Source organism: Schistocerca piceifrons, chromosome 1, assembly GCF_021461385.2.
Source record: "Schistocerca piceifrons isolate TAMUIC-IGC-003096 chromosome 1, iqSchPice1.1, whole genome shotgun sequence".
Lineage (NCBI taxonomy): Eukaryota > Metazoa > Arthropoda > Insecta > Orthoptera > Acrididae > Schistocerca > Schistocerca piceifrons.
In genome coordinates, this window is record NC_060138.1 from 801,446,697 (window position 1) to 801,465,022 (window position 18,326).

The following is an 18,326-nucleotide window of genomic DNA, read 5'->3' on the forward strand; positions in this document are numbered from 1 at the left end:
AAAACCCTGCAATAGTCTTTTGTTATATTGACACAATAGGATTAGTGTGTTCAAGACTTAAATCTTCCTGCAATCTTCATCAAGAGCCAACTGAAAATATGCCTCAACTAGACCAGTTTTAGAAAAAATTTCTTCCTAAAAGCTTAGGAAAGTGGTCATCTAGGTGAGACAAGGCACTAGAATTAATGTGAGCTGGAGTATTAATGGTCTGCTTAAAGTCCTCATATAACTGAAAAGAGCAGCAACACTTTGTAGTCCCACTAATGGTGAAACCTACTGACTGTAGAAAACAGGAGATAAAACTGGTTGCTGTTATTTCTAGTCTCTCTACTTCAATCTTAATCTCACCCTACATGGTCAACAGAATTAGATGAGCTTTGCAAAATCTCTGACTTGCTGATGACTTTAAGACAATGTGGACCTGAAAGTCAATTGCTTTCCCTCACCCAGGTTAAAATAGTGACATAAACTGTGCATGATGTGCATCAATGGCAGCGCTTTACAGTCCGCTATTGAAAAGTCTGCACTGTATCGCTATGGCTCTGGGCCATATGTGAAATATCAAAGTCTGCTGAAAAGGTTTGTTGTGCCACTTGTGATGTTTCAACAGCCTGTACAGTTTGCAGCACTTCAGCCAGGGAGACTGTCTTAAAGCTTGTGTACAGATATCCTTATCCAGGGCTTAGGGAATCATTACATCATACATTAAACTTCTGACATATGATTCACCATGCACATACGTGAATTTACAATTTATATTCAAGCCATTAAAATCTGCAATTCAAGATGCATAGGTTTCATTATATATCTTGTGGTGTTTTAGGAATTCTAGCCTTCCCACTACCACATGCATTTTAGAATACATCAGGTAAAGACAGCACAGATGGATTGGAGAAAAGGGCTAACTTTTTAACTAAGTAATGCAACCGGGGTTTAGTAGACAGCAGAAAGGTCCATTGTCAGTTTGGATATTTGACATCACTTTCTTGAAACTGCAGCTCAAGGCATCTTTGATATACTTACTTGTCTTTTTGAGCTTCATTAAATAGCTGAAATATCAAGGTAGCAGAGCAGCCTCAAACTAATTAAGTGCTTGACCAATTTTTAATGCGATTTTGTTGTTGCTGCCAAAACTTGAGAAATTTTGCATTCTTGGTAGCTCTTTGTGAACTAAAACTCAGACTTTCTCATTGGCAATTTTGTACTCCTCACTTTAGGGCCAACAAAATTTACTGAACATGATAAACTTCTGAAACAACAGATTAAAATTTGACTAGTAACTCATGAAATCAAACAATTATAGTTCTTGATGAAAATTAGTAATAGCCATAGTTCCAAATAGAAATTAGTCTGCAATAGTTCACAAGTGATATTGATATTGGTTCAAGAACTACTAACTTATCATGCACACATATTGTACGTATGACATTAAGCAAAGGTTCGTTAAACTTGGTGGTGCTGATAACCTCATATTCATATGTTCATAAGTCAAGGTACCAACAACAAAAGTCAGAACTGGTCCAGACAAATAACAATTGCAGTTGTAGTTCATTAGAAAAGGCGAAGTCAGATAACAGCAGTTGAAAGAGAGTCTGTTACTAACTCAGCTTATACTTGCCAACTACGGAAGTTCATATGACTGTTCCGGGATATCAGCTTTGTTTATTCCATTCTTGGTCTCCATTTCTCATTGCTTTGAACCTTAAATCTTTGAAATATCAGCTATGTTTAACTTTACACTTCTCATTCTTAACATTTTGCCAGCTGCAATTACTGATATTAGTACTTCCATTCACTTGTTTCCTTTGTTAATTATTTTTAATGATTTTTTCTTATGTTTTATCACTGCTTCATAAATGGGTTTTATCTTTTTAAATCCAAAGCCTCTTATTGCTCAGTACTTTTTACCAGAAAACAAATAATCAGTTTTGTACTCCATGAGGCAAACACTGTAGGCACTTTGTTGATTCTTCAGCTAGATTCTCAGTACTCGCAAGTCATCAATACATCTGACTTGTCATTCAGAGGCTCTCCAGTCTCATCTACAAATTATGTCACCATATGCATCTATCCTTTCATTCTATTTATTTATAGTGAAAGGAACAACAAGTAAAGTAAAAAGCTTAAAAGTAAGAATACGTCCTGTGAGAAAAGTTTATTGTCTATCCACATTTTGATGAATAGCATAGGTTAGTTCAGTTATTTGGTAAACAGAAAAACAGTAGTAGAAGAGTCCATGGCTGTACTGCTGATTACATTGCACACTGAGAACTGACTGCACAGTCAACAAATACAGAAAAATATCATTTGAGTATGGCCTCATGTATTTTTCTTTTGTCAGTGCATATTGTGAATATAAAATTAGAATCTTGTTTTACCATTCAAAAATCACCTAGCTTTGTATCAGTGTTCACATCTAAAATACTTAATGCTCCAAATGGAAAATATCAAAATAAAAAAACTACTAAAACCAATGAATGAGTTAACTTATAATGGAATCAAGTTTTACTTATTCCACTTAGCTTACACTTTAATATTACAAAGGAGCTTGGTATAACTCATTAAAAAGCCTCTTGGCAATATACAATAATGTAATATCTTAATAACTTCTATACATCTTACCATAGTGCTTTTAGAGTATGGTTTGAACCTTAAAATGATGGACAATGTTACCTATCATTTTTTTCTTGGTCTCCTTTCCTCTAGGCTCCTGGGAAACTTTTCTGCTTAATTATTGAAGAGTATGATTTCCTCAGATTATTTCCTCTCATTATGTAGATGGAGTAATTATTCCACCCTAAATTTAGTGTTTATGTGACTCTTTTCATATGTCCATGTTTGTTATTGCATGAAATATACAATTTTTAATTTACCTTAATGCAGCTGTAATTTGGTTTTGGTGTTATTTTGCTTCAAACTGTTAAGGAAATTATGAAAAACAATATATTTCACTGCTAGGACAAAATCCCTGACAAAAAGTTTAAACTTGAGAACGCTAGTTGCAGGCAAGACACTTGAACTGACTTACAATTTCTTCACTGTGTGTTTGTGTGTGTGTGATGTGTTTATTGTGCAATGTTCCCTGTCATTCACCAGTAATTTGGTGGCTCCCTGTCCTCATTTTTGTTAGTTATTTTAATTTCCTTTATTATAATAGTTTTTGACTTACTTATATTTGTCCCTTTCTCTGACATGCCTGATTCTACGAAAACAGTCTCCATGGCACAGACATTCCTAAACCACCTTCACTCCCTCCATCAAATACTGTTACTGTGCAATCCTTTCTACCTTCATCTCATCACCAAAATTGAAACTCTGACACTCCAACACCCAGAAGAATTTTCCAAACACCACCTCTACAAGTTATCCAGCCTGCTGAACTCCTACTCCCACATTGAGGCACCATTATCCACCCCAATCCAGCTCACAGTGTTCCTCCTTGTCAACCCCTCATAGCACCAGACCCTGCCTAGCTGACCTTTTCAACCTACCACATCCTCCAAAATCCCCTACCAGCACTCCATGAAACCCAGAACCAAAACAAACCCAGAACACTGCTGTTAGTCTCTCCACCAAAATCTTCAGCTACATGGAAGTTTCAGTCCTATCCAAGTGTCTCACATTCAGCCCTACTCCCAGGTTTAATCATGTAGGACTTGTGAAAGACCTTCTGCTGCTCCCTACAGTGGAAACACTTCTTTGCCACCAACCCCTCCAACCAAAGCCAATCCAATCCTAACATAGAACCCTGCCTGTCCCAGTTCATACCACCATCCAACTGTGACCCTCCTACACTCCCACCTAACCATCCCCAGGCCACCTTCCAGGAATTCCTAACTTCCAACATCTCCTCATGATCCTTCCCTAGGTCCCTCCCTGAGAACAACAATAACAATCTTTCAGCAGAAGAAAGGACTGCCCTACACAACCTAAATATGGATCCTGACCTGATCATCCTCCCAGAAGACAAAGGTTCCACCACTGTTGTGATGAACTGGAGTTACTACCTGACAGAGGTCCTCCACAAGTTGTCAGACACCTCCACCTACAGGCTCTGCCAAAGTGACCCCATCCCAGAAGTTCAATATAACCTCCAATTTCTGCTGAAATCCATAGGCCATTCTCAGAACCTCACCCCTGAATCCATTTCCGTACTTGCTCCAACAACAGCCTGCACACCCACTGTCTACATGCTCCCCAAAATCCACAAACCTTACAATCCTGGGTGCTCCATTGTGGCTACTTACAGTGCCCCCACTGAAAGAATCTAAGCCCTTGTTGACCAACATCTACAACCAATTGTCCAAACCCTAGCCTGGTACATTAAAGATATCAACCACTTCCTGCACCAGCTCTCCTCCATCCCCACACCCTTATCTCCCATGTCCCTACTCATCATTGTTGATGCAATCTCCTTACACACCAACATTCCTTGTGTTGTCCGCCCCCAGTAGCTGAGTGGTCCGCACAACAGAATGTCAATCCTAAGGGCCCGGGTTCGATTCCCAGCTGGGTCATAGATTTTCTATGTGCAGGGCTGGGTGTTGTGTTGTCCTATCATCATCATTTCATCCTCATTGATGGCACAAGTTGCCAAAGTGGCGTCAAATTGAAAGACTTGCACCCAGCGAACGGTCTACCCAAGGGGAGACCCTAGTCACACGATATTTACAGTCCGTCCTCGGTAGCTGAGTGGTCAGCACAACAGCACGCCAGTCCTAAGGGCCCAGGTTTGATTCCCGGCTGGGTTGGAGATTTTCTCCGCTCGGGGACTGGGTGTTGTGTTGTCTTAATCATCATCATTTCGTCCCCATCTACGCACAAGTCGCCATAGTGGCGTCAAATCGAAAGACTTGCACCCGGCAAACAGTCTACCCGACGGGAAGCCCTAGTCACACGACATTTACATTTATTCCTGATGTTCATGGCCTTGCTGCAGCTCAACACTATCTCTCCCAATGCCCTGCAGATTCCAAACCCACGTGTTTGTTGCTCATACACCTAACCAACCACATTCTAGCCCGTAACTACTTCACCTTTGAAGGAAAGGTATACAAACAAATTAGTGGCACAGCCATGGGCACCCACATGGCACCCTTCAATGCCAACTTCTTCATGTGCTACCTAGAGGAAACATTCCTAGCTTCACAAAACCTCAAACCCCTGGTCTGGTTCAGGTTTATTTATGACATCCTTATAATCTGGATCAAGGCCAGAACACTTTATCCTCATTCATCCACAATCTCAACACCTCTCTCATACAGTTCATCTGCACCCATCGTGCCACCTTCATAGATGTTGATCTACTCCTCTCATGTAGCTCCATCCACGCCTCAGTCTACATCAGACCCACCAATCACCAACAGTACCTGCACTTTGACAGCTGCCACCCCTTCCACACCAAAAAATCCCTTCCATACAGCCTGGCCACTTGTGGCAGACACATCTGCAGTGATGAGAACTCCCTCACCCAATATGCCGAAGGCCTTGCAAAGGCCTTTGCAGACAGGAAATACCCTCCAGACATAATACACAAACAGATCTCCCATGTTGTATCCCCCCCCCCCCCCCCCACACACACACACACATGATCCTCACATCCATCCTAAGAAATGAACAGAAAGAAGCACCCCCCCTCCCACTCCCCTTATCAACCCAATACCACCCAGGACTGGAACGACTGAACAGTGTCCTTTGTCAGGGTTTGATGATCTATCATCATGCCCTGAAATGAGGGATATAATACCCAAGATACTTTCATCCCCGCCCAAAGTGGTGTTCCACCATCCAACCAACTTCCACAACATCCAAGTCTATCGCTATGCCACTCCCATCCACCATCCCTTGCCACAGAGATCACACCCTTTCAGAAAACCCAGATGCAAGACCTGTCCAATCCGACCAACCAGCACTACCTACTCCAATCCCATCGCAGGCTTATCCACCCCATAAGAGGCTGGGCCACCAGTGAAAGCAACAATGTTATATACCAACTCTGCTGCAACCACTGCACAGCGTTTTACATTTGTATGACAACCAACCAGCGATCAACTAGAATGAATGGCCACTTCCAAACTGTTTCCAAAAATGAGGTGGACTACCCAGTGACACAGCAAGCACCAGAGCACAACATGTGAGACCTCAATGGCTCCTTCACAACCCATGCCATCTGGGTCCTCCCCATCACCACCACCACCAGCCTTTCTAAGCTGTGCAGATAGAAGTTATCCTTACACATAGCCTCCCTGGCATAAACCGGCCCCTCCTCCACCCACCCAATAGTGTGTGTGTGTGTGTGTGTGTGTGTGTGTGTGTGTGTGTGTGTGTGTGTGTGTGTGTGTGTACACCATCAGTACTCCTGTCCAGTTCATGGCACCTAGTTATCTTCTGCTATCTCACATCCTACTCTGTGAAATTGTGTACAAAGCTGCCTGCCACCTGCCTCTTCTACCTGCACCCCCAGATAGCCCACAGATGCCCCACCCCCTCCCACAAGCTGCCCCAACCCTGTCCCTTCCTCTTGCCTCTCTCCATCCCTCAACTCACCCCACCCTGGTCCTCCATATCACCCCAGTACACTCACTTTGGGCCAGGAAAGAGAAGGCAGTCACTGAGCACAATATCGACAGACAGGCATGTGCGTGTGAGTGAGTGTGTGTGTTTGTGTGCATGTTTTTCCTACAAGCTTGAAAAAACAAGTTCACTGGGAAAGCTAGCAAAGCTCTGTACTTTTCATTTGTGTATTTATCAACAACACAGTGCTTCTGCCTCCTGGTGAGTCATCACATTTTTCCTAAATAATTTGTAATTTTCAACCAGAACTTTCTGTATATTATTGTAACAAAGAGATAGAGGGGCTAGCCAGTACTTACCTCAGCTCAGTACAGCCAATAGATACACAAAAAACAGAACTGAAAATTTATGTTCCTAGCTTTTGGAACAAATGTTCCTTCATCAGGACGGAGAGAGGGGAAAGAAAGGGAAGAAGGGAAAGTGGATTCAGTTACTCACAACCCAGGTTATGAAGCAACAGGGAAAGGAAAACAGGGAGGGTAGCAAGGATGGAGGCATGGTTGTCAGGGGGAAGCCAAAGATATTCTCAATATCCGAAAGCTAGGAACGAAAATTTTCGGTTCTGTTTTTTGTGTATCTATCGGCTGTACTGAGCTGAGGTAAGTACTGGCCAGCCCCTCTATCTCTTTGTCAGTATTTGTTTCACATCTTTATATGAGATTTTCCATTAATCATTTGTATATTATTGTATTTTGATATGCTAAATAAGGCATCATTTTGAAATGTTTATTCTACAGGAATATATATGGAAACTTTTTTCACCTCTTTATGAACAATACGGAGGTTTCAATGAGGAACTCATGCATAATGAAATGACTCCACAAGGAATTGTTATGACAATAATGTGCCATTATGGAGCAGAAGATTGTACAGAAGCCCTTGCTGCCAAGTATAAGCCAGGCACTTATACACAAGAGTATGGGAAAGAAAAACTTACATAAACTTTTTGTTACTTATTTATTAGTATAAGTTTATCATACAGCATTAACAATACACACACAATTAGCAGAAAAGTTCCTCTACATGCATTATTACAAGCTATATTTAGGCTGTCATTGTACATTACAAAATCTACTTTTGTATAACAAGACATTCTGTACAGAAGCCCTTGCTTCCAAGTAAAAGCCAGGCACTTATACACATGAGTATGGGGAAAAAAACTTACATAAATTTTTTGTTACATATTTATTGGTATAAGTTTATCATACATCATTAACAGTACACACAGCATCAGCAGGAAAGTTCCTCTATATGCATTATTACAAGCTAAATTAAGGCTGTCATTCTACATTACAAAATCTACTTTTGTATAACGAGACATTCTGTACAGAATGTAAACAGTGCTGCATTAGAAGTTTGTTTAGTGCTATCTCAAATTCTTGCACTTGAGTTATTTTTATTTGATCTGGTTTGTTACTGTGTAATGTAAGGCCAAACTTAATTACAGTTTCGTTGTAGGATAGTGTTCTGTAATATGTTTGGCAGACATTTGATTGTCCTGTGGCACAATATTTGAGAATATTATTTTTCTGTATTAATTTATGAGTTTCTTGCAATAGTCCATAGTGAATAAGATGGAATACTTCAAAAATCAAGCTTAGTAAAGTCATCTATAAAATCATATATAAGTATCATGAACAATGGTGGCTCTATAACACTCCTTTTGATGTCTCATAAGTTACTTTTACATCTATCAATTATATCCCTTTAAGAATGCCATGTTGATTTCTATTTGAATCCAGAAAGTTTGTCTCATATTCTGCATGCTTGTATTTTGTTCAACGCCTTTATCTACTGTCTTCTGTATCTCATGGACAAATGGAGCAAGCTGAGTTTCACAAAATCGTTGTTTGCAAAATCCCCACTGATTCCTCAAGAGGACGTGTTGATTCTTCAAAAACTCCATAACACACAATGATACAACATGTTGTACAATCCTACAACAGACATCAGCTATGTAGAACTATGGCTCTTCTTGAAATCAGGAATGATCTGGACCATTTTAATAATCATTTGATGCCCTTTATTGTTTCCCAACATTCTATGATAAACTGCTGTTAAAAGGTGAGCAAATTCTTTTACATAATTTATACAGAATTATAAAGTTATCCCACAAGGTGTAATTGCCTTCTCTGTGTGGAGCCATTTAACTGTTTTGTGTTCTATATTCACTTATCTAAATATTTGTCATTTCAGCACTTGTGTAAAGATTGAAAGGGGGAACCAGATTACAATCTCCTGCAATGAAACAATTTCAGAAGATTGAATTCAGTATGTAAGCCATCTCTCTGTCAGCTTCTGTTTTGATATGAGTAATGATCACTGAGCAGCTGGATAGATCTTTCTGACCTATTCTTGACAAGATTACAGTCTCCCCAATTCCTTCTGAAATATTGACTGAAGTGTCTGATTTGTCCTTGTCAGATGTGATTGAGTCTGCTCCCACCCTCTCCCACTTCCTCTATCACAGACTGAAAACTGTTATTTCTTTTCACATACCTTATATCATTAAAAAATTACTAATATTTTCCCCATAGGCAACTGTCCCACACGTCCAATAGGACAAAATTATTTTTCTTTCTATATTGCAACCTGAAATTCTTTCCTTATTTCTCTACAGGATTTCCCATTTTCAACCACTTTTGGACTTTAGCATAGCCTATATTGCACTTTCTCTTTAAACTTTTTATGTTTTTTCCTGTAGTTTATTAGTTCATCCTTCTCTCAGTTCCCTCAGAGCAGTAATTTTTCATAAATGCTTAGCACAAAATAGTAGATACAAACAGCTGCCAAGTATAATAGTGAAATGGATAAAACTGCAGGGGAACATGAAGCAAAAATCAGGACACAGAACTGCAATGAGGACACAGTCAAACAACATTTGCTCGTCATTGAACTGTGTGATTGGCTCCTGTGGCGTCAGACCATGAGCACCAGAACCAAACCACAGCATGACAGAGCACAATCAACGCAGATTGGCCAACCTACTGCCAGTCAGAACACACCTTCTGGACATCGACACCATCCAGACACTTCAATATGACCCAGAAACACCACTGATTCATGGAATCAGCAGGGGGGATGAATACTTAAGCACAGCCATATCAGCTCGTTGCCATTCAGCCAGCTGGGCAGTAAGTGATGTCCAGTCTGCATCTATCCGTGCCATTGCCATAACTCTGCCACAACTAGGAAGTGAATGAGGAACCTCTGCCTGTCTGCCCAGACTAAGCAACCAACAATGGCTCCAGCTGCCCACTCCTGCTCTCCAGTTTTGATCAGTTTGTTGACACCAGCCACACTACTGTCATGCCATCAGGAATGCTGGACCTGCCGTAATGACCAAGGATACTGCTGAACGGCCTTTCTCAGCACTGCAGCTGTATGAAGCTTTGTGTGGCAGCTGTGTCACGATCACTGAGTCAATTCATTAGGTCAATGTCCAGGTGACTAATCAGCCCACATCTCTGTACCACTGGCCATGTCTACACCTGCTGCTCAGTGCAGAATATGTGAAGAAGGAAATGCACTTGAATGACCACACTAGGCATATGGAATAATTAGAGACTTATTAATATTCATGGAGAAATCAAGTTGGGAGGTTGAATAAAGGACTTTATATATGCCCACTGCTGGTCTGTCTGTCACTTCCCTATATGTCTACCAAATCAACTAGAGACCTTACCACACCCACAGGAAGACCTGAACCCATCCTGACAAGCAATAACTGCTCATTTTCAACTCTGGTTTTCCCAAAGCTACATTTTGGTGGCCAACAGGGATGATTCTACACTCACCTGTTATATTTGGTGCCAGAATCGAGATGGTTTGAAGACTGATGGATTAACAATGACTAAGGAGATAAACAATATGCTGATGGCAGAATACTGTGATCATTAATTCAACAAGGACACAAGATATGTAAGTAACAGCACAAACTTTTTTATTTTCACTCATGGGGTTCCGTACATCCTTTAGTTTGAACCTTCCTTACATTTTCCATAATGTCGGGGTTAGATACCATTGCAACATTTGGTAAGGGGCTGAAGGCCAAACTATTAACTCTAGTAGCACGCACACTGTGCAGTTTACCTGTACATTCCACAGTTTGTTGGGTTTGCCATAAGATAGGGCATTATGCTGGCCATTGCAGAGAGTGTGTCTCGCTCAGATGCAGAAGACCTTGTATAGTCTGGAAACTCTAGTTATTTCGTAACAGTATGCCAGAAGAGGCAAAAGGATTTTTGTTACGAATACAGAATTGTATCAAGTAGAGGTTTTAGGATGAGAAAGGATCATAAGAGTAATATTTGTATCAGTAATCAGACATGTGCATAATGTAGGATTTAATATCTCGGCAAAGCCAGGAATATTAGGAGATGTAATCTGGAAAATGTGAAACCCAGAGAAAATATTTATCTGGTACTACTTAGTTCATTAAGACAGATTTAAGCCATGATATAATGTTGATAAACATGAACTAGAATAAAGAGTTCCAATGGTACTGTTGGGTTAGGTTTTATTGTTTTCACATGATGTGTCATTGTCTCAAAACAGCCTAACTGCTGAGACATGTCACTGGTCTAGATGTTGTCAATTAAACTACTCCAGTTCCCTCTCAAAGCAATGTTCACGATAGCAGTAAATACATCAGCAATAGCCAGTCAACTGAAAGAAGTGACATAGTGGCAGAATCTATCAGATGTTGAAAGATATATGGAAGTAAATGAATTGAAATGATTTTTTATTATATTGCCGAAGTGGGGCTGTTATAGGACCTGTGGGAAGGGAAGAATTCAGGACAGTACAGGAGAGGCTGTTATAGCACCTTTGGCTGGGGTATTTTAGGACTATTGTACAGCACAGCTGGGGTTGATATAGTGGCTGTGGCTGTGAAAAGTTAAGGATTTTGTATGACACAGGTGAATCATTTACAGCACCCATAGCTGGGTCAGTGGTATTGGAGAGTTCTTGAAGTGGGGCCACAGGATATATCTCTCAGTGCAAGAAGAATTAATTAAGGAATGGTGAAAAGAGAAAGAAAATTTGAATGCATTCCCAAGTCACAATGTCCTGAGAACATGATGAAAGCAAGGTTACCATGGATCTCCTAGTGTTGCAAATAAACTTTTTCTGAATTGCTAAGGTATAAGAATATGGAGCAAGAGGACAGTGTGCAAAACACAGAATTCACACAGGCCAATATCACTAAATAATAGGGCAGTGCACAAATCACTCTATTTGCATACATCAGTTCTGTTCCACATATGGTAGAATGCAGCCCATAGTATATTTATTCTCATTCTTTGTTGATAACGATAATTTATAAGGTATTAGTGCAAACTTGAAGGTAGGTTTCATTACTTGTTAGGTCATAGTGCTGAAGTAAGTGAACAGTATATGTATGGATTAATGAAAAGAGAAGTGTACACATGAAGATGTAGCTGGTTGTTCAGTGTTAGAATGGGACAGTGTGCCATATTGTTTGTGTACATGTGAGGTATGTCTTAGTGTTATATTTGAGATTTCTGTTTTAGCAGTTAGAGGAATATGGTATATGCAATATGAGAATGTGGGAGAGGCAAACTTAGTATGCGAAAAGAAGTAGGTGAAAATGTCTTTCTGAATCGTACTACCCTCCCACAAGATGAAACAATATAGCTGCTGTCAGTACTAAAAGTGAGACAAATAAAGATATGAAAATGAGAAAAATAGAGAAGGCAGACAGAAAATGTGAATAGGATGCAAAGAATAAAGTAATACATGAATGGAGGTGAGAATGTGAAATGTAAATAATTGTAAATAACTTGTGTCTGACTTGCACCAACATACAAGGGTGAATTTACTTCACAGAAGAGAGGAAACTAAAGCTATTGGAAAACTTGAAGTATAAGTCAGAGTCCAGAACTGCAGAAAGACCACAGCAAGACAGCATGCGCTGATAATTGAACTGTGTGATCAGCTCCTCTGTCTTAAGACCATGAGTGTTGGACCCATGTAATCGACACAGCTTGGCTGACCTACTGCTGATTACACCATACCTTCCAGACATTGATACCCTCCAGATGCTTTTATGTGCAACAGAAACACCATTATCACTGTGGAAACAGTAAGCATAACCTGTATTCAGCCAAGCTGCATGACCTCATTGTCATTCAGACAGCCGGGTAGTAAGTGATGCCCAGTCTGTGTCTGTCAGGGCCACTCCCACAACTCTGCCACTGCTGGAACACAAACGAGGGAGCTCCACCTGTCTGCCCACCAGTGCAGCCAAAGTTGTGCCAGCCAGCCACCCTTGCTCTCTAGTTGTTGGTCCACAGGTCAACCTTGGCCAACACCATCGCCATGCCACCAGAAATGCCACAGCTTGCTGCAATGACAGAAGATACTGCCTTGCTCAACAATGCAGCTGTGTGAAGTCTTGTGGCATCACCATTGCTGAGTCAGTGCACCAGGTCAATGCTCCACTAAGCATGCAGCCCTCCTGTCTCACCGCTGGTAATGTCTAAGCCTGCCACTCAGAGCTGAATATTACATGAAGAAGCAAATGCACTTGAATTACTGTACTAGATAGACAGAATGATTAAAGACTTGTTAATGTTCATGGAAGAATCGATGTTCCATGAAGAATCGGTGTGATTGAATAAAGGACTGTGTGTGTATGTACCTACGACTGGTCTGTCTGCTGCTTCCCCACATGTATCCCTTGTCTCGCAAACCGCATCCTGACCTTACCACACACAAGCAAGACTTGAGCCCATCATGGCAACCTAGAACTGCTCATGTTTAGCTCCAATTTTCCACAGCTACTCAAGTCCCACTACAATAGGAAGAACTCTGAATTTTTCGAAGTCACTTCTTTATTCCCATTTCTTATCCCTGTCATGTGTATGCCTCTGTTTAATTTTAATCTCCTTTATTTTAGGAAAAATATGTGACTCAAATTGCTGAAAGAAAATGTTTTAGAAATATCAGCCATTGGAAAAGAGAGGCTGGAATAATGACAATTTATGAAAAGAACAGATTGCTAGTCACTAGGGGAACTACCCATCACACCCAGCTCAGATTTAGTGGTAAAATGGCCCAGTGGATAGCCCGTCAGAAACTGAACACAGAAGTGGATAGCCCTTCAGAAACTGAACACAGATGAAGCATGAAAACAGGAATACGGTGTACTGAACTGTGAAAAAAAGCAAAATAAAAACAGTGAATGGTCCAAGCTTCACAAATCCAATATCAAGAGAAATTAAACAGCCATGGTGTCATGGCTAAGTGGTCACGATGTTGGACTGTAAACCGGACTAGCCATGTTTGAAACTCCCTCATTCCATTTATTTATTTATTTGTTTTAACATCATTATGAACTGTCCATCTGGTTACTGAAATGTTTGTTTTCTTTCTGTAGTCTTAGCAATTGAGTCATGCGGTAAGAGTACATTACTGTTGCAAGTAAATGTGATGAATAGTGAGAGCAGGTGAGATACTACATAGACTTCTCACAGAAATAAACAGATATGAACTATGTTACAACAAAGGAATTCAAGAGTAAACACTTCCAAAGTGGAACGCAACTTCAAAAATGTTAAACACAAGTTCTGACAGAGCATAGAGAAACTGTGTGATTGTGAAACTTGCATTTATTTGTTGCAGCTTATGTGATAAACTATTATGGTTTCTTCATTTCCTTGAGAATGATGGCACTCTCATATGAATACCTATATTGGGTGAGGAGGCATATCTCACTCACTTACCAGGGATACAAATTAGGTGTATCAATAACACATTCCTATCATATGACACATATACTGTGACTAATTCTGTATATGACATGCCAGATGTGTTTCCCGGTGGGGGATTCAGTTGATTTTTTGCTTTGTCATCAAACATTTGTGGTTCATATTCAAAAGCCACTTCCTTTCTGCTGCTAATAGAGTAGTTGTGCAGAATCAACCATCATTATAGGTCCCTACCTTACACCTCACTGTTGCAAATGAATGTTTTTTTTCTTTAAAAGAATGCCTTTTGGCTGAAAGCTCAGAAGTTTTGCAGTCTTTTCACTGCACCTCTCTGCAATTCAAAATCTCCTTTATATGATGAGTATCAATCCGTCCTTTTTATAATATTGTCACTATTCCATCTTGTAATTTCCATAATTTGATTTTGCCTAGCTGCTTTTCTTCTATCCTGCAACGCAGTGCTGTTTTCATTTGTCACAACTATCTAACACATAGCTTTACTCAGTGCCTGTAATGTTCTTTTCTCTTCTTTCCTGTGTTTTGTCTGTTGCTTTCCAAACTACACACACTCTGACTTATGAGCCACACCATAACAACCACCTTGTCTGAACAACACACAGCATGTGACCACACTACTTGTTGGTACAACATCACATGTCCCACATTATTCCTATCAATATAATTAATCCTACAGCTTCAAACTGAGAACTGTTTTTACCTCACTCTTACATATTATTGCATACCCCAACCCCCAGATACCTTTCTGTACCATGGATCTGCTGTACCCTGTACTACCAACTGCCTCTCCTTCTGTATTCCAATACTAACCTCACCTAATCCATTTACATCTGCTGTCCCCTCTTTTCAAATATATCCATCCACTGATGTCTCTTTTTATTTACTGATTTTTTATTTATTTTTCTCTTTGACCTCACTGTATTTTCAAATTGATTTTAGTTTGTTTTTGTCTTTCGCTATTCACCTTACTCCAAGGTTTCACTTTTTTCCCCAATACTTCATCTGTTCTGTCCTGTTTGTAATTTTTCCCATATATTTTTACTAGTTATTTGCACATATTTTTACATACTTTATGTTTTTTACACTTTTTTCTATCCTACACTGGATCCTTTCTCAAACTATCTGTGCCCATACAGAAAAGTTCCCTTACCCCTAGCCAGAACCTAGTCCCACATACTGTTCCAACATTGTTGCCTAGCTCATGGAATCACCCCAACTGCAACCCTCCTTCCACAATGACCTTTATCTCTTCAAATTCTGCCAGTCCATAGCACTCATCATCATAGTCCTGTAAAACCATGTAAAACTGTTCCAAAACTCATTGCAATACCTCCACTTCATCCATGAAATTCTCCTGCTCTGCAAATCCAAATTCCTTTGTCTCACAGCTACAATGAAACTCTTGCCCTTCAGGAACTCAAGTAGCATGCATAATGCCACCTCCGAAAGCTCTCCAACCTGTTCATCTCCTACTTCCACAGTGAATTATGACTATCCACAACCTCTACAACAGTATCCAAGCCTCCTCCATATCCCCTCATAGCTGACAAACCCCACCTCGGAGACCTACTACATTTACCACATCCTCAAAAACTTGCTCCCACCACCATACAGAATCCAGAGCCTGAAGAGAGTTGGAACACAGTCATTAGCCTTTCCTGCAAAAGCTTTAGTCCCACATAAGTGCCCCACTCCCAAATTCAATCATTCCAGGCTTGATAAAAGACCTTCTCTCCTTCTTCTGGTCTCTACAGTAGAAATGCTTTTTTGGCATCATCGTTGCCAAGCAGTCTCAACCCAAAGCCAATGTTGTACCCTACCTGACTCAGCTCACTTCTCCATCCAACCATGATCCACCCCCACTGTCCTCATATCACCCCGTTAACATTCCACAATTTCTTAACCTCAAACTTTGCCTCACCATCATTCCCCTAACTCTTCAACATGGGGAAAAGAAGGTGTCAAGACTCAGTGGCCATAGGCAGTGGCCCTGTGTTGTCTGAGCTGTGTTCATATGTGTGTTTTCTACTTTAGAATAAGGCCTTTTGGCTGAAAGCTCAACTGTATAAAAGTCTTTTTGTTGTGCATGTCTGATACCCAGCATCTCCCCTGCATGGCAAGTAGCAATCTATCCTTTTCACAGGACTGTCAGGGTTCTAGAAATAGTTGCATTTTTCATTAGCATTGTCCATATTGTGCATCTCATCTGACTCATGACCACAATTTTTTTCTAAACAAAATAAGAAGCCATTAGTAGTTTTCCTGTTAAACACTGTTCTTCTTTAGGCAGATGATTTACTATCAATAATTCATCATAGTCAATAAATTAGTAAAAGTATTTGAGCCCAGGAACAAGTTTTCAATAGCTTCGTGCTATAATGTACATTCCTTGCACGTATCATTACAAAGTGAAATAATTCAAAGCTGAACACTAATAAGATATGTGATCTCAGCCAGACTTATTGTGTTGTTCTGGTCTCCAGTCTGAAGACTGGTCTGATGCATCTCTCCATGGTTATTCTATCCTCTGCCCTAAATAACTACTGCAACCTACATCCATTAGAAACTGCCTACTATATCCACCTCTTGGTCACCCTCTACAATTTTTACATTTATACTGTCCTCCAGCACTACACTGATGATTCCTTGATGTCCCAGAACGCATTCTCAAGCTGTGCAACAAACTTTTTTCTCCCAAATTCCATTCAGTGCCTCCTCATTAGTTACATGATCTATCTGTCAAATCTTTAGCATTCCTTTGTTGCACCATGTTTCAAAAGCTTCTTTTCTCTTCTTATCTGAACTATTTATCACCCACGTTTCACTTCCATACAGACTACACTTGAGACAAATACTTTCAGAAAAGACTTCATAACACATAAATCTATGTAAGATGTTAACAATTTTCTCTTCTTCAGAAATGACTTCATCATTGCCAGTTTCCGTCATGAGTTGTTTAACCGTCCAAATAGCAAAACTCATGTACTAATTTTAGTGTCTTGTTTACTAATATAATTTTCTCATCATCACTCAATTTAATTTGACTACACACCATTACCCTTGTTTTCATTTTGTTGGACATTCATATTATATCCTCCTTCAAAAATACTGTTCATTCCGTTCAAGTGCTCTTTCAAGTCCTTCACTTCTCTGACAGAATTAAAATGTCATTGGCAAACCACAAAGTCTTTATTTCTTCTCCCTGGACTTCAATTCTTTCTCCAAATGTTTCTTTGCTTTCCTTTACTGCTACCAGTGTAAACACTGCATAACACTGGGTGTATGCTACACTCCTGTCTCACACATTTCCCAAGCAGTACTTCCCCCTCATGCCTTTTGATTCATGTAAGTGCTGTCTTGTATCTGCATAAGCTGTAAATAACCTTTTTCTCCCTGTATTTTATCCCTGCTGGCTTCAGAATTTCAATGAGTGTATTCCAGTCAACATTGTCAAAAGCTTTCTCTAAGTCAACAAATGCTATAAACATAGGTTTGCCTTCGTTAACCTTGCTTCTAAGTGAAGTTGTAGGGTCAGTGTTGCCACACAAGTTCCTGTATTTATCTGAAATCCAGACCTACGTTTCCCAAGATTGGCTTTAACCAGTTCTGCATTCTTCTGTAAATAATTTTTGTCATTATTTTGCAACTGTGATTTATGAAACTGATAGTCTGGTAATTTTCACACCTGTCAGCACTTGCCTTTTTTGGACTTGAAGTTATTATCTTCTTCTTATAATCTGATGGTATTTCCCAGGTCTCATATATCCTGCACACCAAGCGGAATGGTTTGTTCATAGCTGGCTGGCTCTCCCAAGGATGTCAGCACTTCTTAGGGAATTTTGTTTCCTGCAGGGGCCTTGTTTCAGATTAGGTCTTTCAGTGCTCTGTCAAATTCTTCTCCCAGTACCATATTTCCCATCTCATCTTCTTCTATTTCCTCTTCCCATCCTATAAAATGGCCTTCAAGAACATATTCATTATACAGTCCCTCTATGTATT

General features: G+C 40.0%; 1 protein-coding gene across 1 annotated transcript in view; it reads left to right on the top strand.

Annotated features, from left to right (window-relative positions):
• LOC124713815 (leucyl-cystinyl aminopeptidase-like) overlaps positions 1-18,326 on the top strand; it is a 289,726-nt gene that overhangs the window by 209,569 nt on the left and 61,831 nt on the right. Inside the window, exon 15 of the mRNA XM_047242975.1 lies at positions 7,311-7,489. Within this exon, the coding sequence (XP_047098931.1) occupies positions 7,311-7,489 (179 nt within the window). The remainder of the gene's footprint in view (positions 1-7,310; positions 7,490-18,326) is intronic.